Below are 24427 nucleotides of genomic sequence, written 5' to 3' on the forward strand. Positions count from 1 at the left end.
TCCGTAGGCATCCTTTGTACGAGAAAATTTTTTCCGCCCTCTTTTCCACCACTCTTTTCCACCCTTTTCCACCACCTGTTGGGCGGATCACGTGACCCGCCCAGGGCAAGTCACCAGATAGGCGATTTACGCCTATAGTTTTAGAGCGCTATTTCCCCTTCTATAATAGCATTATTATAACGGCCACGGATCATATAGCTTTTCTTAATAGTGACTCGGGGGAGGCTATAGCCATTCTAATCTAGCTAATCCCGATATTTTATCCTTTATTTTGATTATCGGAAGCTTTATAAACATCCGGCCTATTAAGGGTAATCCGATACTAAGAAAAGAGCCCGCAGATATCTACGGGAGGAAAGAAAAACACTAAGATTTATTATCGACGCACTTATAAGATAACGTGCCTATAAGGAGGAAGACCTTTAGATAAAGTACCCGGTAAAAGAACACGCGACCTGCTAGAAGGGGTTTACCTAATAAGAGGTGGAAATTAGATACCTAAGATTCCACCGACTAAGAATAACATCACGATAACGTCCTAGGGAGACCTAAAAGAATCTCCTAAGAGACCGAGAGGCGGCGATATCGTTACTAACACCTAATATAACACCTAAGACGATTTAAACACGATACACGTATAGATAGTGCGACACGCTCCCTAGGTTTTTGTTCTTACTATATCCCTATTCTATAAAGACACGTCCTTTATTATATATCGACTAGATAACCGAACTATAGATAGGGGGAAGGTATAAAGGGATATACAGATACTGATTAGCCGGGAGATAATAATATAAGTAGGAATAGGAGATATATAAGCGTATCCGAGGAATAAGGAGGCATACCCGTTAGCGATCTCTGGTTTAATATAGCGCCTCCACGGGTCGATATCGACCCGTTATTATAGGGAGCCTAAAAAAGAAATAACCGTCCGGATCGAAAAGGGCTAAAGTAATCGAAACCTAAAAACCGGAAGTTCTATTCTAGGATATAGACGCGTCCTAGGAGGGTGCGAAGTATAAGCTATGCTAACTTAGAGTCGGTACGAGGCGAGATTAGATATTCCTATTATAAGTAAAGGTATATCGGAACTTTATTTTTACGGTATTAGGGGAGGTACTAGTGATATCGCCGGTACCTCTCTAGAGAAGGTTTGGCTATGACGCTACGAGGAAGTGGTAATAATTATAAGCAGACTTAAAGAGACCAGGGAAGGAGATACGCGCGATAGGTTTACCCCGCTTAGTGGAGAAAAAAACCTTTTAAGAACAAGACCCCCCCCCCCGAATTTCCGGATTATTATCTTTTATATATATTATAATATAGTAGACGATTAGTTTTAAAAAACACAAAAACCTTCTAAGAACGTAATATTATCCTAAATATTTCCTTTTACTTATATTTCCTAGCTTAATATTAGACTAAAAGTTATTTTCTTACCGTAAGTAATTATTACTTTCCTACTCTATACCAGGGAACCGGTCTTTATTATCAAAGATCCCGCTACTATAGAAGCTAACCCGTAGACTACTATCTTATATCGTATCTAACACACCCGCTTTTATAAGGCTAGTGTTATCTATTCCGTAACCCTTACCAGACTTATTTATATATCGATAACCTTCCCCTTCTTAATCCATTTTTATAGAGTATTTAGACTTACCACCCTCCGTTTACTCGGAAATAAGCGCCTAGGAACTAAGTACCTAAACTACCGGTACGCCCGTTATCGTTCTACCTGCTATAACGATACAGGCCGCGTCTAGGGTAAATACTATCGGTAAGTTCCTAGCGGTGGAAGGAGAGTACCTAGTATCGGAATTCGTGGACGATATTAAGGACGCTATAGTCCTTATAGGGACGGGTATCCCGGAAAACACTAAGGAACGGATAAGAGTAAGATTAATGCGTATAAACTTAGTGGGGCGCGCACTGTCTTAGTGGAAACGTCTAGGTAAGGACGACCGGTCTAGCTAGGATAAGGTTAAGACTAAGTTCCTCGAGGAGTTTAAGGACGACGATAACGACCGGGAAGAGGGGGATATCGTTCTGGAAGTATCCTTATTTTAGTAAAAGAATAAGGAGTAGTTAGTGGAATATATTAAGCGGGCTATGCGTTTAAACGAATAATATATATCGGAGGATATCCGCCGACTACTTATACGAAGATTCTTTGAATATATAGTGGATAGCGAGGTTAATTAGGCTATTCGTATACGTGTTAAGGATTTACTGATTACCATAGGCCTAATAAAGAATAGTGTCCTTAAGAAAACGGTTATATTTAAGGATATTAAAAACCTGATTATCGGAACGGTATAAGATTATCACGATATATCGGAATTAACGACGAGGCGTGGGGCCTTAGGGGTTATCGATATCGGTATACTAAGTGCCTAAGCCCTAAAGAGCCTGAGTAAGATAGGGGAAACTCAGGAACGTTGGATAGAGTATATCGCGAGTCGTTTAGCGGAGCAGAGTTTATAACCAGCTAACGGTAGGTTATTTAACCTATATAAGTTATCGTCGTCTTTATCTAACTAGTATCGACCCTTATTACCGTATACGCCTAATATAAAGCGAGTATTCTGTTTTAGGTGCGGTAATTAGGGACATCTTATTAAGGATTACCTAGCCCGGGGTTTACGCGAGTAATAGAGATAGAGACGCGAGACCTAGGAAGTATATAAGGATAAGATACTGGCTGCCCGGGATAAGGAGTTACGAGAATAAAAGCAAGGTTAGAAGAACCCTACTAATATAAAACCCATATAGTCGGATACGTAGGCGCCTATACCTGTGTATACTATCCTTTATAATATTAATCGGATATATAGGGAGTTATCGAGGGCTATGCCCGAGGAGGTAGGGAGTAGGGACGCCGGTAATAGCACTAGTATATATATTTACCAGGCGGTGACTTTAGAAAGGGTTAGAGACATTCCACCGCTATAGTATATCGCTAAGTTAACTTTTAGAGATAGATAGACGGAAAAGAAGGGGATACTATTAATATTATAGCAGGAGTAAGAATTACACGAACTCTTAGGTCGGTTCCTAAACCTCTAGGAGGGAAGCATCTTAAAAGCCGTTATAGCAGCTAAGAGATAATAAGAACCAGAGTCGATAACCCCCGATATCTACCAGGACCCGCGGGTAGAACCTGTTAGAGCTTACCCTCCCGAACCTAAGGTAAACACGGATATCCCACCTTTAAGCCGGCTATAAGCCTAACTAAGATCGCGTAAATATCCTATACTATCCGTGGTCAAAGTAGAGGATTAATATATCGCGAACGGGGATAAACGTAAGGATATTAAGAAGTTTAGAGGCCTTAAGCTAATTCGTGGTATAAAAATAACGGGGACGGCTCCGTTTTCTATAACTAACTTTCTAGTAACCTAAACCGTTTCTATGAATTTAATATAGCTATTCCAGGCTTCGCTATTAATATAAGCCGAACTTTATTATATTATCTAGGCGGAACTTTCTAAGACCGACGGTAAAGGGGAGGCGAATAGGGCACGAGCCGTTAAGAAGAAACGCGCTACCTATATCTTATCGGTGATCGAAGCGGTGCATAATCTAAATATATAGCTAGTAGGACGCGTTATATATATAACCCTTAAGAAAGAGGACGGCGATATCGCCTATCCTTATAAGGATATAGCCTTTAGGCTAGACGTATATATACCGAATATATTATCTTATATTTTTGCTAGGGTAGAAGATATCTATTCGGATATAGTACTTCTGGATTCTGGGTCTACTATAGAGGCGGTAAGCCGGCGTTTTATTCGATATTATTCGTTCCCTGTCTATAAGTTAGAAACCCTATATATTATACGCTTAGCCGATAACGAAATTCTACCTGTTTCTAACTACTGCCTCCTTAAGCTAGTGGTTAGAGGAGTGCTTTCTATAATCCAGATATTTATCCTAGGGGATTTAGAGGAATAGGATATCCTGCTAGGCAAATAATAGTATAGGCGGGTATAGGTAGTGGTGGACTATTAGGAAAAGAGTCTTACGGTGACTAGACTTAACGGATATTCCGAGAAAATGCCTCTCCACCCTAGCCCTAGATACTACACGGTCCGCCCCGATAAAAAGAATACCCTAATCTTACCGCCGTATCTAAACGATACCGAGGAACTTATTAACAATAACACGGATAACTCTGGAGATAAATAGGATAACAAGATCCTGTGTCGCCTAAAGGATATATTAGCGGTAAGCAGGGAGAAGATAGCTATAAGATTATTAGATAAGTATTAAAGTTAGGCAGGAAACGCCCGATATAGGAGGTATAGGAAGGATAGATATAGACTTAGGTAAGCGAGTCGGGAGGAGGTATATCGGGGTTTTATTACGGGGGAATATTTTAGGTATAGAAAAAAGTATCCGTTTATAAAATAGGAAGGGAGGAGGGTTATAGGTTACCTGCCTAGGAGATATCTTTTAGGTGGGGCAGGAGATATCTTCTGTTTACCGAAGCTTTCGGTAGGAGTTTTCCGGTCTACTATTTTCTTTTTTTTCTTTTTATTATTATAATAACCCTTTTTTTTTCTCTGTTCTTAATTATTATTATCCACTATTATTATAGTAACGAGTTTTTATTAAGAAGAAGATTATTATCACCTTTTTTTACGAGATATACTATTAATAGTAAATTAACGATATCGTTATTTATATTTCGATATTCTTTTCTTATTATTCACGTTTATTTTAGAAGGTTATAAACGCGGTATATTAGACGGGGGCGTGCACTCGCCTAACGGTGAATAGGAAGTCACTCTACCATAAAGAACCCGTTTAGAGGAACGGTCACCCCTATTAGAAGCCGTTAGCGATAATAGAATCATTCTAAGTAAACCCTAAGGAAATATATCTAATCCCTAAGATATTCCTAGTATTACCCGTTATTTAAATTATTAGATTAATAGTATACGCGTTTCTTAGACCGCCCCGTAAGTTTATAGTATTAGCAGAACGGTAAGCGAGGAGGAGATATCTCTACCTTAACCTTTTACTCTGACCTAGAACTAAGGGATACGGAGGGGCGAAATCGTGTCGGGAAGTAATTCCGGTATATCTTAGAACGATATAAATATAGAGGAATACCCTCCCGAACTTATACCGTCCTAGCTAAGAGGAGAAGTCCTGCGTGGATCCCTGTCCGTGCATAACGTAGCCGTGTACGCGACCTTAATCCGGGAGTCCGTGGGAAGCACTCTAAGTATAGATAATATATAGGGGAATAACCCGGGTAATAAGTCTAAGGAACCGACCGAATAATAGAATAACCTTTTATCGGAGTAGTGGGGAGAAGTCCTTTTACCGGTAGTATTATCGAGTATTCTAGCGCTATCGCTAGAATATTTATGCTAGAATCCTATACCCTAGCCGGAGGAGCTAATTTCTAGCGTTTTTAAGTAAATTAAGGGATACCCCTTACGGTTTGATTTTCTCTATATATTCCGTAATTTATCCGATATATTACTATCCGAGGTATATACCTGGTTTAACTCGACTAATATTATAATTAGGAATATAGCGAATACCTCTAAGAAGAGGGACCTAGTAAAAGTCCTCCTGTACACGTACCGGGATATATTTACTATAACGATAGAAGATATTAAAGTCACTTAACGAATTATATATTAAGTTAAGATTAAGGATAGCGAGACGCCCCTAGCCCGATAAAGGTAATAGAGGTACGGTAGATAATAGAGGGACTTCGCTAAAGTCGCTATGCCTGAAATAGAGCGGGCGGGTATCCTTATTAAGGTATTTCGGGCACCTTAGGTGGCCCTAACTCTTTACCCGCCGAAACCTGGAAATAAACCTAAGCCCGGGGAAAGGGAAGTTCTTCGAGTCGTCTATGATTTTCGGATTATTAATTAGGCTTCGGAGAGACTAGCTTACCTTTATTATAATTTAGAAACCGATATGGATTTAGTTTATTAGGGGAGACTAACTATATATTTAAGTTACGATACGTTAAACGGCTTTTAGGGAATCTAGCTTAAGGAAATATCCTAGAAGCTTTTTATAGTGATAGGTCTAAATAGGGCTTAGTATTATATACGTATACTATAAGGTTTATCCGGCTTACCTAGCACCTATACTAGATTCGGAGACCTTGTTTTCGGCGACTTCGTCGATAACGGGGAGGGAACCTCTATCCTAGGGACCCGTTATCCCTTTATCCTAGGTTATATACGCGAGCTAGAAATAAATCTCTTTTTATATATTAACGACTATAATATAAGCAGCGCGGATTTTTCTATACACTTTCTATACCTCTAGGTATATTATTTTCCGCGCGTTATATAGGGACTAATCGGGTTATTAATAAAGAAGTGCTACTTCTTTATAGACTACCTGGACCTAGTAGGAACTTATATTTATAATAGACGTATACGGCCTGGATATAAGCACCGCGATAAATTTATAGATTTTATATAACGGTTTCGCGATAACCCTCCCTGCTTATAGGAGGAGATCTAACCTCTATTATAGTGTTCCCCTCCGTTCCGTAAATATATTCCCGGGAGAGTAAGCCTCGAAGATATTATTAAGGCCGTGTTTTAGGAATTTCGGCCTATACTCACCCCTTTAGGAAAACCGAGTATAAAAAGGGAATATATCCGTAAGCCTAAAGCGATATAGGGATAAGAATAGGCGGAAGCTTTAGATAAGCTATATAAAGCTATTTAGACTAATACCGTTTTTAGTATAGTAGACGGTATATAGTTTTATATATCCGCCGATATATCCGATTACGGATTAGGTATAGTTCTTATATAACTAGAGGGGGACGAATATCCTACTAGAACCTAAATTATCGATAAAAACTAGACGGCTATAAGAATCGTTTAGTTTATATCCTTTAGACTTAATAAGGCCGAGCGAAGATATTTGGTCCTAGAAAAGGAAACCCTGGCTATGTTAAGAGCGCTATAGGAGATATAATAGCTAACTGTCTCGAGCCCACACCCTATTATGGTTTACACGGACTATCTTAGCTTAGCGTAGTTAATAAATAAACTAACTAAAGTTTATAGGAAGTTATAGAAGTGGATTAAGAAGTTAACGGAGTTTGATTATATATACGTCTATAGGCTAAACACCTAGAAGGTTATTAGGATTATAGACGGGCTGAGCCGTATACCCTTACGGGTCTAGGACGATCCTAGACCGCTATAAAGATAATAAGCACCCGAGTTCTTAATAAAAGATAGGCGGCTTAATATAATCATAATAGTAAGACTCGAGTTAATATCGACTCGGGTCGAGTCTAGAATAAAGTTAGGCAGGAAATAGGAAGGTCGGGGTTAGGTCGATATCGACCTAACACCGGCCCTATCCTATAACACGATACCCGTTATATTAAGTAGTTTATAAAAGAGATCGGTGCTATTAATACTGACCGATTCGTGTATAGATATACCTCCGGAGATAAAGAACGAATTGCTAAGATACTTATTAAGGGACTTAGACCTGGATAAATAGTACGGACAGGTTATTCGAAGGATTATCGTGGGTCTAGAAATGCTTTTAACCCCGATATACCGCTAGAAGAAGATATTCCGTGTCCTTATATATATTAGCGGTAAGTACCGTATCTATAGTATTCTATTTTATAAACTTAAATTAGATAACTCTCTGGCTAGATATATAGCTTTTAGAGACGTGGTACCGATTCTATAAAGGTTCTATGATAATAGCGGATATTACGGTATTAAGATTATGCTAGTAAACCTAAAGGGTAGATGTTTCTGGCCTGACCGGGTAAAAGATTTAATAGACTATATTCGTTCCTGCGTAGTATACTAATAAACCGCACCTAGAATTCCTAAGCTACCGCTAGGAAAAATCATAGTCGCCTATCCTTTCGAACTTATAGGGATGGATTTTATAGGACCGATAACACCACCCTCCGCTAAGGGATATCGATACGTCTTAGTGCTTATTAACTACCTAACCCGTTTTATAATTCTTATCCTAACCTAGATCGCGGATACGTTTTTAGTATACTAGGCCTTATATACTTATATAGCGCTAATTTTTAGATAGCTAAGATTCTTTTATTACGATAACGGTTCCTACTTTAAAAATATTATTATCGACGTAGTTTCTAAATATTATAGGTCCTATATTATTTTCGGGCCGGTATCGTACCTAAATTCCACGGGTTTACCTAAGAGCGCGGTGAAGCTAGTAAAGATATAACTTCGTAAGTATATAGTAGCGAAATCGCTAGATAGACGTTCGTGTAGAGATATCTCTAGGTAGTATCTTAAGATTCCGAATATCGTATAGAAACTTAACTCCCGATTCCTATCGGTAATTAGGATAGCGCTAGTATAGGCGATACTGGGTTTTTCCCTATTATTAGGCGATAACGCGGAGTACGGGGAAGATAATATAGAATAGGCTTAGGAACTAAGGGATAATAGGATACCTATATTAATAACTACCTTATATAATATCTACGCGTATAAAAAGCCTCTGCTAAATATTATCGAGATCGACGACCCTATTAAGACTACCCTGGACTTAGATAGGTTTTATTATTATGCGGCTTTGGATATAGTTATCGAAAACCGGGAGGAGAGACGAAGCCGGGTATACCGATTTAAGACTTATATATCGGAAGGCGATAAGATCCTCCCCACTATAAAGATACGCTAGATACACGAGGGAATATATATATAGGAGTTTACGGATAAACAGGGTAGATCTATATTAAAGTTCGAGCCGATATAGAAAGGCCCGTATAGGTTACGATATTAGGTATCGGATATCTCCTGGATAGTAATAAATCGGTTAGACGGACCCGTGGGCGATATCCTTATAAACCGTTATCGGAAGATATATATCGACCACCTAAAACCGGTTATTCTAAGACCCCTATACCTGATTAACCACGGAGACGATATCACGGCGGACGGAGTTAACTTAAAGACTATAAAACCGCCCTCGCGGGAGGAACTAAGAATGATGGATTTAAGAGCGTCCCTAGCGTATTATTTAAGATGCCTGGAAGAAGAAGATTAAAGATATCTGGATCGGAGGAAACCGAAGGAGAGGATATCGAAATAGAGAAAAGGGATAAAAGGCTATTAGTGCAGGTTATAGTTGTTGGTAAGTCGCGATACCTGGGTTTAGTGGTTCGGGTCGAACCAGCGCGAAGTCAGGCAGGTTATTAGGCGGATCACGTAACCCGCCCAGGGCAAGTCACCAGATAGGCGATTTACGCCTACAGTTTTAGAGCGCTATTTCCCCTTCTATAATAGCATTATCATAACGGCCACGGATCACACAGCTTTTCTCACACCCTTTTCCACCACCCTTTTCTACTACTCTCTTCTACCTCTAGGTAGACGTGATATATTCGTATCGCCTAGAGGTTCATGTACAGAAGGTTATTATAAGTAGTGAATTTACAGTTACAGACATCAGAGATAAGATTAGGTGAGAAAGTCTTGTCCTAATGTATACGTACCGGTACGCGACATCTGTAGCTAAGATAGTGGCGTATGCAGACTACTGCGCGGGCTCACGTAACCTTCCGAAATAGGATAGAGAGGGCTACAAATACCAGACAGGGCGGCTGCAAATAGTGGTACTCGATAAAGAGTCCTGAGATCTGTCTTGGGTAAAAGTGCAAGGCTTTATCCGAGATTGACGATGCACAAAAGGGCAGGATTCGAATCCTGTTCGTGAAGTACAGTACAGTATCGTTTCGTCGCACTGTCAACTAGGTACAAAGTACCCTGGGTAAAAGATGGGGCCGCCCTTCCCGTCTCGCCGGTGGGATGTGACCCACTATAAACGACCCGCTATTTAGGGTCCCGGGACTATCGGGGGGTTCAGTTGGGGGTGTTTCTGTACGTTGTATATCTATCTGTACCAAGTACGTTGTAGTGTACCGTATTTTGGTCGGCTCCGATGGACGCTCCTCCTGGGCGACCGAGGGGAGCCGTAGATTCGTAGAGTCTCGCGAGCCGGGCATTGACCGTGGGATAGAGTAACTCTGGTTTTCCTACAAAATCATGTCTCGCAAAAAATCAGTTTTGACAATAAAATTCCAAACATCCTCCTTTGTGCGACCATCCGATGAGGACCTGGCTGAATTGTGTCCACGGCCCCTGCATAATCGGCATCACAGACTCGAACATGGCCAAAGTCGACGACATGGGGTAACCGATGTGTGAGTAGGCGTTTAACTAGTCGACAAGCACAGTCACGAGCAGCGCCGGCAATCAAATGGATCATGGGTACAGATTGAGATGGTGGTTTTTCGGGCCTCTTATGCCAGTCGAGTAAACATCCCGGCGAAAATCAGGGGATGTATGTTTACAAATACTACAGTGACGAGACAAAACTGTCGAGCCGATGTACTTAGAAGACCACGTTATAAGTGTGCGTAGGTACGTATATCGGCTTGACACTTATGTTAAGTTACTGTAAGTAGGTTCCGACGTCTCACCCAACAACCAGCGATGATTCGGTAGCCATGCTGTAACTTCCGGTCCCCCTGACGCCGTATTTAGAGCCACAGTCAATCTGTACGTTGTATATAGGTATGTCTCACGTCTCGCGCGAGGCGCAGTGGACAACAACCTCTGTCCAATCATGCTTGGTCGGACAAGACTGTGCCTGTTTTGCCTAGGTGGAACAAAGAATATATGTATACAGAACCAACCGCATCCTCAATGTAAGCTTGCGGCAAGTCTTTCTAACATCCTATTATTACACGCGGCAGTTGGTGCGAAGTAACAGTGCCAACCTGTGTCTAGCGAATCACATCTGGTCAGATGTACGTGCCGTGGTATCGGGCGCATCCCTTTGTTCCTTTACCCCTGATTTCCGGGGCATTCGACAGGGGACCATCGCGCTTACAATTAATTCCCCTTGCCTGCGAACCTGTCAAAGGGTTTTTGCATGTCGATCTTCTAACCCTGATTGATGTGTTGGTCGTAGCTGCGGATGCCATTTGATGTTGCTGATTGTTCCGGTCGACTGTGTGGTGAACAGAAAGGATATATGAGAACTGATTCCCACTTTCCCCCTGAAAGAAAGTGCTCGCTCCGTCTCATTGTCCATTCTATTGCCATTTTCTTCTTTCCCTTGCTGTCCTATGTCCTGCCCTTTCTTATTTTGAAGTACCTTCCCTTGTTTGTTTTCTGACTCGCGACTCGGTAATTATTCCATACACATCATCACTGACTCGGAGACTTTGTACCATATATTTCTCTCCGCCGGCCGCTCTCTTTTAACGCGCACTCCTTGCCTACTGCTACAACATTTAGTGGCAACACACAAGCAGGCACACCTCTTGACTATCGATCTACACAGCGAAATCTGCACCATACGACTTGATTCTCACCACTCACCTCGCAAAGCCAACAAGATGCGTCTCGAATTTGGACTTTCCGTTTTCACGGCAGCCCTGGCTTCGGCTGCCTCCATTCCCCGCCCCGTCCCCGTCTCCGCTACTGCAGGCAAGCGGCAGGAGACGACCTCCAAGTTGCTCGTCGGCGCCCCAGGCCAGATTCTCCTCGCCAGCTTCGACGGTTCCAGCTTTGATTTTGTCGCCGAGAATTCCATCGAGGGCACCACCGCCAGCTGGATGGCCTTCAAGGAGCCAAACCTGCTCTATGCCGTCGACGAGAACAGTGACCAGCTTCGTATCTTCAAGGTATGTCCGGGAGTTCTCCTTGCCTGAAATAAGAACCGTGCCTAACCGGATCATGTCACCTAGCTTGATCTTTCTACCAACGAGCTCTCTTCCGAGCCAGAAATCGTCCAAGGATCAACCGGCGTCGTCCATCTTGCCTTCAACGCCGACAAGACGCGACTAGTCGGAAGCTCCTAGTAAGCCGAAATCTTTGGATCCCAAGCTACCAGGCTCATTGTCACTTGGAACGCTAACGCACCTCTTCCAGCTCCGAGGGCCAGATCGACATCTGGGACGTCTCAGAGGACACCCCCAAGCTGATCAAGAACATCAAGTCCGAAGAGGAACTCGGCCCCCACGAGCGCCAAGACACCTCCCGCGCGCACCAGGCCGTCCTCGACCCTTCGGGCCGCTACTTCGCCGTCGCCGACCTCGGCACCGACTCGATCCTCCTCATCGACTCCGCCAACGACGCCTGGGACCTCGTCAACGTCGCCCGCGTTCCCACCCCGGGCTGCGGGCCCCGCCACGGCGCCTTCCTCCCGTCCGCCCAGGACCCGACCAGCGCCAGCCACTACGTCGTGGTCTGCGAGCTCGCCAACACGGTCGAGGTCTTCGCCGTCACCTACGGCGCCGACGGGGAGGGAATCAACTTCCGCCCCTCCCAGCCCGCCCTCGGCACCTTGGGCGGCTCGACCAACTCGTCCGCCGGCGCCGCGGCAGGCGCGATCGAGACGAGCGCGGACGGCCGTCACGTCTACGTCTCGAACAGGATCACCGGCGGCGCCACCGATTCCATCGCGCACTTCCGCGCCGTCCCTGCTTCGGCATGCTTTGGGGGGTTGAAGCTCGAGTTTGTCGGCTTGACGTCTTCGGCGGGCGTGAACCCGCGCATGTTCAGCCTCGGTGCCGGCGAGGACTTGCTCTTCAGCACCAACATCGCTGACGGGCTGGGACTGCTGGCGCTGCCCCGTGACCCGTCTGACGGCACGCTGGGTGAGACGCTCGTTGCGAGTGTCGACGTTGAGACGTTTGGACCCGAGGGCTTTGGACCGCAGTTTGTTCTGCAAATTGCCTAGAGCTGGGATACCAACCCCATGGCAATCGGGATGCGGGTCATCTCGGAGGGAAGAGCGCAATGAACATATTGGAATGGCGTCAATTGGGCATGTCTTATTTTTCGGGTCTTAGAGGAATTCATTTAGGCTGATTTCCGTCGAGGCAAATATCCAAGAGATACGGGTGCGTATGCACCCATCTGGTTGGCGGCGAAATAATCACGGTCCGCTGGTTTGATCGTATTCTCCTTCACGACTTTGTCCGAATCGTAGCGGCAATGCAATTCCATTGAAACTGCGCTGCGTCTCGAGTGGAGTTGGCGCTGACAGTCTGATTCATTGCCCGGGCCCCAGAGCTCACTTCGACCATTTTGCTCTGGCAACAGCATGTCACTAGGGATATAGATGTTAGTTGAGAGTCAGGGGACGACATAATTCACCGTGATGCTTCAGCCTACCTCGGCAGTCCTATGGGTATCTGATAAATCACGTGATATCAAGGCCCAGTCAGGCTTAGCCGCTGGGCTTTGAGTGGCTTAGTCATCTCAGGCCTGGACCGAGCAATAGCCGTAGCTTGGAACGATTCCAAATCGTCTAATCAGACTATCACAAATCCCTCCTCAATTCGACCTCATTCAACGTCACCTCGTCTCAAGGATCACCGCCCATTGCCGTCGCCATGTTCCTCACACGATCTGCCGCCGCCGCCGCCCGCCGGGCTGTCGTCGCCCCCATGGCGAGGCGCGCTTTTACCACCTCTTTCGTCCAGCGTACGAACTCCAATTCGTCTTTTTTCGCGGGCAGCACCCTCACCACCTCGACCTGGTTGAGCTGACGAGGCATTGTTTGTCTACTTTAGGTGACGCCGTCAAGTCCGCCGATTCCACTGCTGCCACCAAGGAGGTCAAGTACAAGACTCTGAGCGGTAAGGGTCCCCCCGCTACCGACCACGATGGGGGAGAGCTTTCGAATTTCGGACAAAGCTGTCTCGGCATTGCATGCATCATGTTTCGATGCCATTGCGCCATCGTGATCCCCTCCTATGAACGTCAGTGATGGGAATCAAATCGCTAACCAAGGTCATTGCACGCTGGAATATAGAGGTCAAGACCGATGAGGACCTGATCGGTCCTGGTGCCGCCAGAGGCACTACCCCTACCGATCTCGAGCAGGCCACTGGTCTCGAGCGTCTCGAGATTCTCGGAAAGATGGAGGGCGTTGACGTTTTCAACATGCGTCCTCTGGACTCCTCGCGCACCGGTAAGCCTCGACAACCCACTAATCCCTCGCAAACTGCCCAACTAGGAAGAAGAAAAAAAAAGAAGAGAAAAAGAAGAAATTAACCCGTCCGCAGGTACCATGGAGGACCCCATCCACGTCCGCTCTGCCGGCGATGAGCAGTACGTTGGCTGCACGGGCAGCCCTGCCGACTCCCACACCGTCCACTGGCTGACTGTATGTTTCTACTCCCCAAGTCGATGCCAATCCACCTTGACGTGACCCCCGTCTGGTACATATACTGAATTAATTGTCTCACTTCACAGATGTCCCGTGAGCGCCCTCTCGAGCGCTGCCCCGAGTGCGGTAGCGTCTACACCATGGACTACGTCGGCCCCGAGGACGACCCCCATGCCCACCACGACCACGCCGGCGGCCTGGAAGAGCCCAAGACCTTCGCCGACTACATCAAGCCCGAGTACCGCTACATGTAAAGGAACACGCTGGAGGGGTAAATATGGAGTTCAATTTGTGGAATAGCGGAGCGAGGGAAAGAACCGTCAGGTGTGGATGGTGTGGCGGCAGTGGAAGGCCGTTGCCGAGGCGTGGGTGGAGCGACCAGGTTGTGTAGAATACCTCGACACACTGCTGTATAGATGTCTATTTTCCTTTTGTCCCCTCCTCCAGGTCCTATGCTTCTTGAGTGAGACGTAATTTTCGTTTTGCGTACATATCTGATTTGCCTCCTAGAATGGAAGCTACGTGGGTATCTATCTGCTGGTCCGTTGTGGTTCTCGCCCATGTCATGGTCCACGGTTTTGTATCGCCTTTGCGAAATGTATCCGTAGAATTAGCCGTTGGGCCCAAGGGAAAGGTAGGAGTGGATTCAGATCGATGAACAAGGCCACATCATTCCGGATCGAAGCTCAGCTTGATCTTCTTCGCCTTCTTCTTGGCCTTGGGTGGATTACCTTGACCGTTCTTCGCATGCTTCGCATCTTTCTGCTCGCCACCCACTTCTCCCTTTTTTGACCTACTTGAACCCTCAGCTTCCTCTTCCGTCGTCCTTTTCCCGCTCCTCACCCCCTCAGCCTGCTCCCCGTCGTCGTCATCACCACCACCAATAACCCTGCCGACTTTTCGTTTCCGACCAGGCCCGATGTTGGCAATCTTTTCTCTTTCCTTTTCTCTTTCTCGTTCTCTCCGAGCCTCGTCCGCTTCTATGTTTTTGTCTGCTGGGTCCTCTCCCCTATGCGCGGGTTCTTCCTGGAGTCTTCCCTCCGCATCGACGCCGACCCGGACGACGTTGCCGCTCTTGTCTACCACGAGGGGTTGGTCTTCGGCTTCTTCACTGTCGGAGCGCTTCTTGGCCGCGCGGCGGCGCGCGGCCAAGATGGGGTCTGGTCCCGATGCGGCGTCGCCTGAGGCTTGGGCGTGGAGGGCGCGGAGGAAAGGAGGGAGGGTCGAGGTGTAGGAGAGGTTCTTGGAATTGATCTTGGGTTCGGCCATGGCTTTGGCGTGTCTTTTGTGTTTGGGACGGATTTGGAGCTTCTGAGTCGCCGAGGGGAGCGGATAGAGTTCCGACTATTCGTATGTATCCCTCGCTTTCGAGTTGGTATCAAGAAAGTCAGCGTTGTGATATGTACGCCTCCCATAATCATAATCAAGCTGACATAATGGTCGGATAGGTACGAAGAACCGAGAGGTGAGTGGTCCGTGGTAGGTAGGTATCTGACATAATCCATCCTTGTTCTTACCTACAACGACCTACGAAGTAGGTACTTGGTACTTCGTACATCGATCCCCTCGAATTTAATCGACTGCACGACAAATTTGGGCGAGTATCTGGTATCGTACCCCGAACGATTCATCCATGTCGGTCTAGCGATCATGACCGGGATAGAGGCACAATCAGCCCATTGCCCTCTTTCAGTGCACTCGACATGCAATAAGATCAGGCCCAGTGTCGTTAATTTTCAGACATTGAGAGCCATGTTCGTTATGGATCATAAAGCCTCGTTTCGTCTTCAGCTCCAAGACCGTAGGCTCAAGATATGTGTTCCCGCGACTGGATGGGCCGATGGTATAACCGAGGACGCGGCGCGGGCGCTTGACTCTGGGCTTTGACCTTACTGACCTCGCGACTAACAGTCCCGGTTCGTAAAGCCATTGCATTCGACACTACCTGCGCTTCCATACGGCTCGCTGTATGTACGTTGTACATATATAATGGAAGATGAATGTTTCAGAGACCCTCCAGTCGAGTCTTGGAGGGCGATACATTGACATTTCGGCTCGACATTTTGGGAGGCCGGGTTAATCAGCCTTCCCTTGCTCCCTCAGGGGTTGGACGGCTTTGTACCGGTTGCCACTCGCCGGGAACCCAATGTCGCCCTGCATAGCATGCTATGCTACCTGCGTAAGCTAGCCAACGGTTTGGTAGGTAAGTGGCTGGGCCGGGGAATCAAGCATGTCTCAGCCCAGTTTGCGATCTCTTTTTCTCGGCGTTTATGTACTCTTTGTCAGGCATCACTGCGATCAGACAGTCGGGTGCGGACTTGGCCTGACGACACATGTCCTATGGTGGATTTAGGATTCTAGCATATCTCGGCGGCGCTTATAGTGCAATACTTCGCCGGATTCTGGCCAACTCCTCCAAGACTGACTATATGACTGTTGTCGAATATGGACCTCACAAGACAACCAACTTGGGGATTGGCCAGGTGACAGGAGAGGCACAGTGGTGTCTGTACCTCTGAATTACGTTGTAATCAGGGCGGCTACGCGCACGAGTTGATGGAATATCAGGATGTGATGGAGGACATTCGGTATACGAAGTACTACGGAATTCCATGAATGTGGGTTTCGAAGGGGAGTTGCAAGTTACAGTGCCTTGATTTATTACTGCCTTAGCGCCTATATTTATGCATTATCACCAATACGTTTGGCTGTGGCTTGGTCTCCATCGCTTTGATATGTACAATATCTGTATTCGTATGTACGTTGTACGTTGTATGTGTCCACTGTCCAATAGGGACATCCTAGCGCGTACGTTGTACCACGTTCTGCCGAACCAAACCGAGCAAAATGGGTTGGCGGTTCACAGGAACTTTGGAGCTCACATGATGGCCAACCCCGCCCACACCAGAGAATACAACGATCTACAAAGTACCCACCGGCCGAGGACGGAGGATGGCGAGTATATGTAGATACAGTCGCCAAGCTAACATTCCGACGGATTCCTAACAATCCGCCACCATCAATACACGTGTTGAAGGATAAAACCTGTCGAAACATTTGCTGGGTCCATAGACATGTACAACGTACGTCGTTGGTTCGCGGTTGTTAGGCTGCAACGTATTATGATGAATGTACTGTACGTACAAAGTTATGTACCTAGGTACTTTGTATGTACAGTAACCCTGCGCAGGCATCTTTTCAGTCGGCTCTTTCTCCGCGGTCGACGATCCGATTCCATCACCATCACTTTGCATCGCCCTCGTCTTTGACCTTGTATTCGTGCCTTTTCCCTCCACTTTATGTACAACGATGTTGCTGGAAACGACAAGTATCATGCAAACAAACTTCCGCTTCCATCCGCAAGTCTACGCTAATTAAAACGCCCGTACATGGTAGGTGCATATCAAGTGCTCTGGGCATCGTTTCTCGACACGCACCAAGCCGCCGTCCCTCCTCCCAACTGGTCTTAGCTTCGAGCAACCATGTCGACGAATCAAAGCGAACAGATGACCATCACGCGACAGCTTTGCTTTTCTGGGACAGCCCCCTTTTTTATTTTCTTCTCTGGGCACTCTTCTCACACACGCACTTCTGTCCCCTTGGTCGAAGCGGCCCAATACGCCCTGACCTCCCTGGCCTCGCATTTGTCCCCTGTTTCCCATGCCACAGCATAACCCCCCTGGTTTATTAGTCCCGCCTACATTATTAGTTGCAGCTTCCCCTCAAAATCCCCCAGATCTGGGAGGCCCCGGTCATGCTGGGCCAGGTATATCCCTCCTACCTGGGGAATATAGGAGCTTCTTATTCGTTCTTCTCTCGCCTCGCTTCTCCTCCTCCACCTGAGCTTAGGCTTGTTTACGTTGTACTCTTCCGAACCACCGAACCCTAGGCGGGGGCGAGCATGGGGAGGGAGGGGATCAACTTGGATCGACATCGTGGTCGTTGTACACTACATCTACCATCGTATTCTCCCCTCTGTCAGCTTGGCCCAAGTCTCTCGAGGATCTTGCCTGCTCGTCCTACCTCGTACCTCTTCCTACAGAAAAGACTTTCATCACTTCCAGGCCCTACTAACCTGATTCTTTTGCGCCTCGAGCTTTTCCTCTCGTCTGGCCCTGTTCGATCCCGCTTCCTCAGTTGCTCATCATCCCGTCAGCGTCGGCACGAAGCGATCGCGCGGTGCAGCCGTAGTGGCTGGCCGACTTGGTGCCAGTTCCTCGTCACGAAACCTACTGCCTACTACTGCGTTCCATTTTACCTGTAGTTACGACTACCTACTCCCGTCTCATTCGAACCAACGACTCCCATCTGTAGCACGTCTTTTGGGCCCAACGTGCTCTATCGGAAAACTCCGCCTCCCTCGTCTTCGTGGACAGTTACGCCAGCGACGACCGACTCGCCAGTCGAATCTCTAGGAACCCAACCCGTCGTCCCTTGCATCGGACGCAAGTATGGTCGTGTTACCGTTGGCCTAACCGTTCCCTCCTCTCCGGTTTACTTCGACTCCCCCGCTCCCGCCTGTGCCCTTTGTTTAGCCTGGCGTTCCGAGGTCGAGACTCCTATTGCGTCTCTAGAGTATCACGTACATATACATACTATGGTGGTCGACGTGGAGCCTCTGAGGCGGGAAAGGGGTCTAGAACCTTACCCGTCATGTCTTGCCTCCTGCGGCTCTGTCTTCAGCTACCAGACTGACCTGCCGTCTCCTTTGTCCCTGCCTCCAGATGACGACCCTTTAGAGGGAGAAAAACAACAAGATGAGCTTGCCGTGCCCGACGATTCGGCATATACTTTCCTGCCATCCTCTCCACCCGCTCCCCTTCCATCGCCACCCCTGACTCGGGCGACGCCCGACGTCTCGACCCCGGAGCCTGAAACTTTGCCTTTCTTCCTCCCCCTTGACATGGGCCCTCTCGACTTCCACTTCACCCCTGCGCCGTCGTACATCCCGTCGTATGTCACGAAACGTTGCCGGACCGCCGGTGATGTCGACGGTCCCAACACTGCGTCCCTGTGCCGGAAGAAGCGTCGCTTGAGACATCAGCTCATCACCAGTCGGCTCTCACAACCCTTCTCGCTCCCGGCGACGCACATCATCAACCGCGAAGCCGTCGCCGCGGGGGACAGACGCTTCATGAAGCTGGCCGCCTCCGCCACCGCCAGCAAACGGTGCCCGAGCGTCCAGAGCTCCATCATCCGCAGGGCCGCCCTGCTCAACAGTGTGAGGTCGCGCATTCAGAACGAGCTCTCGGAGCGGGGGGAGCTTCTCCTCACCGACGCGGCGGCGCAGACAACCATGCTCCATCGCGGGCAGCAGGCCGCAACGGGTGGACGGTTCTTCAGTGTGGCGGCGACGCCGGGGCCCGATTCGAGAGGCGCTCGTCCGAGGGTCGTGCTGGTTCGACCGAGCAGCGGCGGCTGTGGCGGATCGACAGTTGCACCGGTTTCCGGGTGCCAACGACCAGACGGGCGACCGTCCGCCCCGGGGCCGCCGTCGGTACTGAAAGTGGCGGAGAACGCTGCCAGGAGGGCGTCCAAGTCGCCGCGGCTCAAGCCCATGCGTTCCCCCGTCCTGGGGCCCACGGATGCCGGCCCAGATGAGGTGGGCGAAGACGACATCGCCTTCCCCTGTGACGACAGCCGGTATACTTCGGGCGACGAGGATGATGCGGGAGACGTGTACTGCGATTTCGCTGCCATCTTTGGTGGGCCGCCCGAAAGTGACTCGTCCGACGACGAATCGTACGAGGAGTGTTTGGATGAACTGGATGGAATATCATGGGTCGGTCGGTAAAGTCTCGGGAGGGTTTTTGCACAAGGGGCGTATGGGCGCTTTTGGTTGGGTGGTATTCTCATTTTCAAAATGCACATGGCGACGGGACTTTTGCATGATGTGGCGTTGCCGAGTCCGGCGTGGTATGAACAAGACTTTGTATTGGCAGTGAAGGTCATGGTGTGGCATTCAAGGTGAAATAGCGTTCGCAATTACAGTCTGCGTACTGAGTAATGATCAGAAGTTTGCTTAATTATCAAACAGCTGCTTGGTGGCTAGCTTGGTGGGCGTCATTCGTACTTGTCCTCTTGAAAAGTAAAATACGAACTGAAATACAATAACCCGATATAGGATCAGGTTCAGTTCAGTTTGAAGAAAATCTCCAGAGGGTGGTATGCGTTCGCGACGTTCAGCATTATGATGAACCAGTGCCCTGCAGCTTACGCGCCCTATCTTTCGCAATATCACACATAGCCTATACCCATATACACCCGGTTAGTCCCACACTTCCCATGATTTTCGAGTCAGAAAACGGAAGGGAGGCAGGTGCCACTCGCCTGTATCGCAGCTCTCTCCTCCGCCGCAAAGTCCCCACGGGCAATACGATCCCGCATATCCTCCATAATCTCCGGCGTACCGCGCCCGTCGACGAAGACGACGTACCGCAGCCCCGGGAACGCGTCCTCGTACCTGGCGTTCAGGGTCGCGAGCTCGGCGGCATCGACCTCGGTTCCCCCGGCGCGTAGGCTGGCCTGCTCGGCGGCCGATTGCGCGCTGTCGACATGGCGGGCGCCCAGGCGTGGGTGCGAGCCCAGGACGTTGTGGAGGGTGGTGCGGTTCTTGGGGGTGGGATCGTAGGCGAGGTCGGATAGCAGGCGGTGAACGTTGTCTATTAGGGCGTCGTAGGATTCGAAGGAGGTGGATGCCACCACGGGCAGGGCGACGGTTTCGAGGGCTGGGGAGGGCTCGAAGAGGAGGTTGAGGACGGCGGTCTGGTCGCTGGTCGGGAGTGAGGGGAGAGTCGCGATGTCGGGGAGGGAAGCTGAGGACGTCATTGTTGGTTTGCTGGCAAGGGGTGAGTTGTTCTAAGGACGATGTAGGTCAAAGGGATCGAGATGAATGTTTCCTATAGCTTATATGTAATTACCGTCCCTTGTACGAGACGTCATGGTCTCTTAGGACTCGGGAGAGGAGCCCATCGCCAGGCTCCGGAGCATGGGCGGAGCCTACCGAGTATGACGTAGGACGTAGTACGGAGTACCTGCAGCTCGCAGCAGGTACGTACTCATTGTGGCATGACGCCACAATGTATTATATAATCATAAACATTGAGTGGCTAAGTGCAGTTGCTGGTTGCTGGGCTGTGGCAGCTGGTGCCCACTCGGCAGCTGGCAAGGCTGACGACCTTGTTTTTCTTTCCTGCGCATCTTGGAACACCTCACTGGCGTTTCTAAAAGTCAATCCTCTTCCAATTCTTCGTGCTGCGATATCGACTCCAATTCCGAGCCGGTCAGTAGCTTCGGACATTTGTCATAATGCTGTGTGGAAGTATGTGATATATCTTTTGCCCTTTCATGCCCTCTGGCACCTTGCTAATTTGGAATCAATAGTCTCGGGAGAAGCTCCCCAGGAGCCCGTCGCATCGAAAAAGTCAGGTACGTATCATCCGATCCTCTTTTCTCGAAAGGTTAGAGCTTTGGGCGACATAATTGGATTAGCCTAATGCTATTTGAAGGTGTCGTGTTCGAAAAGCGCCTCATCGAGAAATACATCGAGCAAAATGGCACCGAGCCCGGCACAGGCGAGGCCCTGACGACCGAGGACCTACTTCCCTTGACACAGTCGCACGTCGTCCGACCTCGGCCCCCGACACTCACATCGATCCCAGCTCTGCTAGCGACTTTCCAGAACGAATGGGATGCGCTGGCGCTCGAGACGTACAACATAAAGGAGCAGCTGGCCCGGACACGCGAGGAGCTGGCGACGGCGCTGTACCAGCATGATGCGGCCGTCCGTGTCATTGCCAGGCTGACGAAGGAGAGGAACGAGGCTCGCGAGGCGCTATCCAAGGTCACCGTCACAGGAGCGGCTGCGAATGGCGATGAAATGGCCATCGACTCGGCCGAGACACTGCCGGCAGGGCTCGTCGAAAGGGTCGAGGCGAAACACCAGGAGTACGTTGATTCATTGCGCGCCGAGTTTGACGCGAAGCGCGGTACAACAACAAAGTTTCATTGGGCTATCCCTGCTGACGCTGTGTGAACTCTCCCCTTAGGTTGTCCAAGACGCGCAAGAAGCGCCCGATCCCCGAAGGCTGGGCCACATCGGACGATGTCACGGCCCTCCAGACCACGGCATCGACCACGCTCCCGGTGCCCAACGCCTCCTGCCTTGCCCTCGAGGGTGGGCACGCGGCCATTGGCGGGCCCGAAGGAAACGCGGCCGTGTACTCGGTTGAAGCCGACAAGTTGGAACGGCACGTGGCCGTGAACGAGCCCATCACGGACGCGATATGGACGGGCAGCAAGCTCATCTTTGCTACCGCGCAAGGGAACGTTAAGATTTTCGAGGACGGCAACGAGGTCACGTCGATTGCGGACAATGCGGGTGCCGTCACGTCTCTCGCCATGCATCCTCTGGGCGACCTACTCGCTTTTGTCGGTGTTGATAAGAGCATCGTGTTCTACGACCTTGACGGGTCGAAGCGCGTTGGTCGCAGATACTGCGACGCCGGTGAGCATTCCACTTTCTTTTGTTTGTGTATCGAGTCTGCCACCCGTCAAATCCATTCTTTTCTCTTCTTTTCTTTTTTTCGAGCTACAACTACGAGACGAATTGCAATATTATATTTCTGACGCTAACCAATATCTTCAGCCCTGACGACCGGTGCCTTCCACCCCGACGGACACCTGTTCGCTGCCGGCACCACGACCGGGGACATCCTGGTCTTCATGACGGCCACGCTGGAACCGGCGGCGTCGTTCTCGCTGGGCGCGCCCATCCAGGCGATCACGTTTTCCGAAAACGGCTTCTGGCTGGCGGCGACGGCCAAGGGCCAGACGACAGTGACCATCTTCGATCTCCGCAAGGAGGGCGACGCGGCCAGGGCCAAGGTGCTGGAGACGGGCGGATCGGTGCAGTCGCTGGCGTGGGACTACACGGGCCAGTTCCTGGCGACGGCGGGGGCGAGCGGCATCACGGTGCAGCAGTACACCAAGAGCTCCAAGGCGTGGTCGGAGCCGTTCCGGAGCTCCGTGTCGGCGGTGGCGGTCCGGTGGGGGGACAAGGCGAAGCAGCTTGTGGCCGTCAATGGCGAGGGGTTGGTGTCGGTCTTTGGCGTCAAGTCAGAGTAGGTTTGATTGGTTTTTGACTGCGCCTGTTTTCTTTTTTGTCACATTTCCTCGAGACATGTACGGCTAGGCAGACATTGCAGAGTGAGGGCAGGGGGTTGCTTAGTTGAAGGCGTTTCTGGGATTAATTGGGATTATGGTGGCTCCCCAGCCGACGTGTCCTGTATCATTACATAGAACCATGTGCAAGGCGGTGGTGCCTGATATCAAGATTGATGCGTTGAGGACCGTCATGCCTTCACAGCTTAACAAATATCGACCCCTTTAACCGTCAAGGTGCATAGTGGTGGCGGCGATTGTGACGAATTCGTCGGAGTACTTCGTATATCAGCGGCTCACCTGGCCTACCTAAGGTACATACGAATACAGATATAGGCATTTGCATACGAAGTAGAGCTTATGTTCCAAGAGGAACTACGAAGTACTCCATTTTTGCCACCTCGTGGAAATACGTGCCGGAAATGTCAATTATTGCATGTTGGGGGAACGAGATACTGCTGGACTGAAGTCGTACCCAGGACTTTGAGATCTTCCCGCGCACTGTGGTGGAGCGAGGTCGGAGCTGACACCATGCCCAGCGCATCGAGGACCAAGTACAAAGTCAATACAAAACTTCAATGAAATAGAGTTGAGTACCATGAATATAAGACAATAAGACAGGACTGTGTACTTCGTACAGTTGTGTCTAGCCACTGTACTGTGTATACGAAACATTGTTCGTACAAATTCCCGTGGCTCAACTACCTACGAAGTACTTTGTACAACGAAATGCCACTGCTAAGTAAGCAGATAAAGGCCTGGGATGGGAATCTGTGGCCATCATTGGCGATTCCTTTCAGCAACAACTCCACCAGACCACCAGCGCTGGATCACAGTACGAACAGACGGGGGAGAGAGTACAGCCTCACCTCGCAACTCGACATTCCGATTTCCCCCATAGCATTCTCTTCTTCTCTCACCTCCCTCACTTCCTCTCTCCATTTCCCTGACCCTCCCAGAGCTTTTGCCCGGGGTCTCAACTCTGTCGGCCCATCCATCCTACGACTCTCTTACCCCCGCGCCGCCGCTAAAGGGACCCTCGAGGCTGGCCTCCATT

The 24427-nt window shown here is 48.9% G+C and overlaps 6 protein-coding genes across 6 annotated transcripts; 4 read left to right on the plus strand and 2 right to left on the minus strand.

The window, feature by feature from the left end:
• Window positions 1-11132: 11132 nt before the first annotated feature.
• ACRALDRAFT_1077682 (uncharacterized protein) lies at window positions 11133-13036 on the plus strand. The gene is made up of 3 exons (XM_071018674.1): window positions 11133-11713; window positions 11777-11889; window positions 11961-13036. Exons 1-3 carry the CDS (start codon window positions 11426-11428, stop codon window positions 12769-12771), a joined length of 1212 nt encoding a protein of 403 aa, XP_070871399.1. The 5' UTR covers window positions 11133-11425; the 3' UTR covers window positions 12772-13036.
• Window positions 13037-13429: 393 nt separating this feature from the next.
• Window positions 13430-14462, plus strand: ACRALDRAFT_2044195 (uncharacterized protein; the record flags this gene model as incomplete). The annotated part of the gene is made up of 5 exons (XM_071021410.1): window positions 13430-13520; window positions 13610-13675; window positions 13852-14010; window positions 14105-14205; window positions 14295-14462. The coding sequence occupies 5 exons, from the start codon at window positions 13430-13432 to the stop codon at window positions 14460-14462; spliced, it is 585 nt and encodes a 194-aa protein (XP_070871400.1).
• Window positions 14463-14877: 415 nt separating this feature from the next.
• ACRALDRAFT_1072332 (uncharacterized protein) lies at window positions 14878-15477 on the minus strand (the record flags this gene model as incomplete). The annotated part of the gene is made up of 1 exon (XM_071017966.1): window positions 14878-15477. The coding sequence occupies one exon, from the start codon at window positions 15475-15477 to the stop codon at window positions 14878-14880; it is 600 nt and encodes a 199-aa protein (XP_070871401.1).
• A 3328-nt stretch (window positions 15478-18805) lies between these two features.
• On the plus strand, window positions 18806-20002 carry ACRALDRAFT_2029627 (uncharacterized protein; the record flags this gene model as incomplete). Its single annotated transcript, XM_071020605.1, has 1 exon — window positions 18806-20002. One exon carries the CDS (start codon window positions 18806-18808, stop codon window positions 20000-20002), a length of 1197 nt encoding a protein of 398 aa, XP_070871402.1.
• Window positions 20003-20396: 394 nt separating this feature from the next.
• On the minus strand, window positions 20397-21036 carry ACRALDRAFT_2044197 (uncharacterized protein; the record flags this gene model as incomplete). Its single annotated transcript, XM_071021411.1, has 2 exons — window positions 20397-20456; window positions 20539-21036. The coding sequence occupies 2 exons, from the start codon at window positions 21034-21036 to the stop codon at window positions 20397-20399; spliced, it is 558 nt and encodes a 185-aa protein (XP_070871403.1).
• A 375-nt stretch (window positions 21037-21411) lies between these two features.
• On the plus strand, window positions 21412-23667 carry ACRALDRAFT_2126860 (uncharacterized protein). The gene is made up of 5 exons (XM_071023921.1): window positions 21412-21529; window positions 21592-21636; window positions 21717-22155; window positions 22257-22714; window positions 22856-23667. The coding sequence occupies exons 1-5, from the start codon at window positions 21517-21519 to the stop codon at window positions 23332-23334; spliced, it is 1434 nt and encodes a 477-aa protein (XP_070871404.1). The 5' UTR covers window positions 21412-21516; the 3' UTR covers window positions 23335-23667.
• Window positions 23668-24427: the final 760 nt, after the last annotated feature.

This window comes from Sodiomyces alcalophilus, assembly GCF_042370955.1.
Source record: "Sodiomyces alcalophilus JCM 7366 unplaced genomic scaffold ACRALscaffold_8, whole genome shotgun sequence".
NCBI classification, from domain to species: domain Eukaryota; kingdom Fungi; phylum Ascomycota; class Sordariomycetes; order Glomerellales; family Plectosphaerellaceae; genus Sodiomyces; species Sodiomyces alcalophilus.

What these genes read in the sequence shown, in the direction of transcription:
- ACRALDRAFT_1077682 (XM_071018674.1), top strand. Translation starts at nt 11,426, where the DNA reads ATGCGTCTCGAATTTGGACTTTCCGTTTTCACGGCAGCCCTGGCTTCG. An exon ending in ACCAGCTTCGTATCTTCAAG is followed by an intron (nt 11,714 to 11,776) that starts GTATGTCCGGGA and finishes CATGTCACCTAG; the next exon opens with CTTGATCTTTCTACCAACGA. An exon ending in CGACTAGTCGGAAGCTCCTA is followed by an intron (nt 11,890 to 11,960) that starts GTAAGCCGAAAT and finishes CACCTCTTCCAG; the next exon opens with CTCCGAGGGCCAGATCGACA.
- ACRALDRAFT_2126860 (XM_071023921.1), top strand. An exon ending in CGTCGCATCGAAAAAGTCAG is followed by an intron (nt 21,637 to 21,716) that starts GTACGTATCATC and finishes TGCTATTTGAAG; the next exon opens with GTGTCGTGTTCGAAAAGCGC. An exon ending in TCGCAGATACTGCGACGCCG is followed by an intron (nt 22,715 to 22,855) that starts GTGAGCATTCCA and finishes CAATATCTTCAG; the next exon opens with CCCTGACGACCGGTGCCTTC.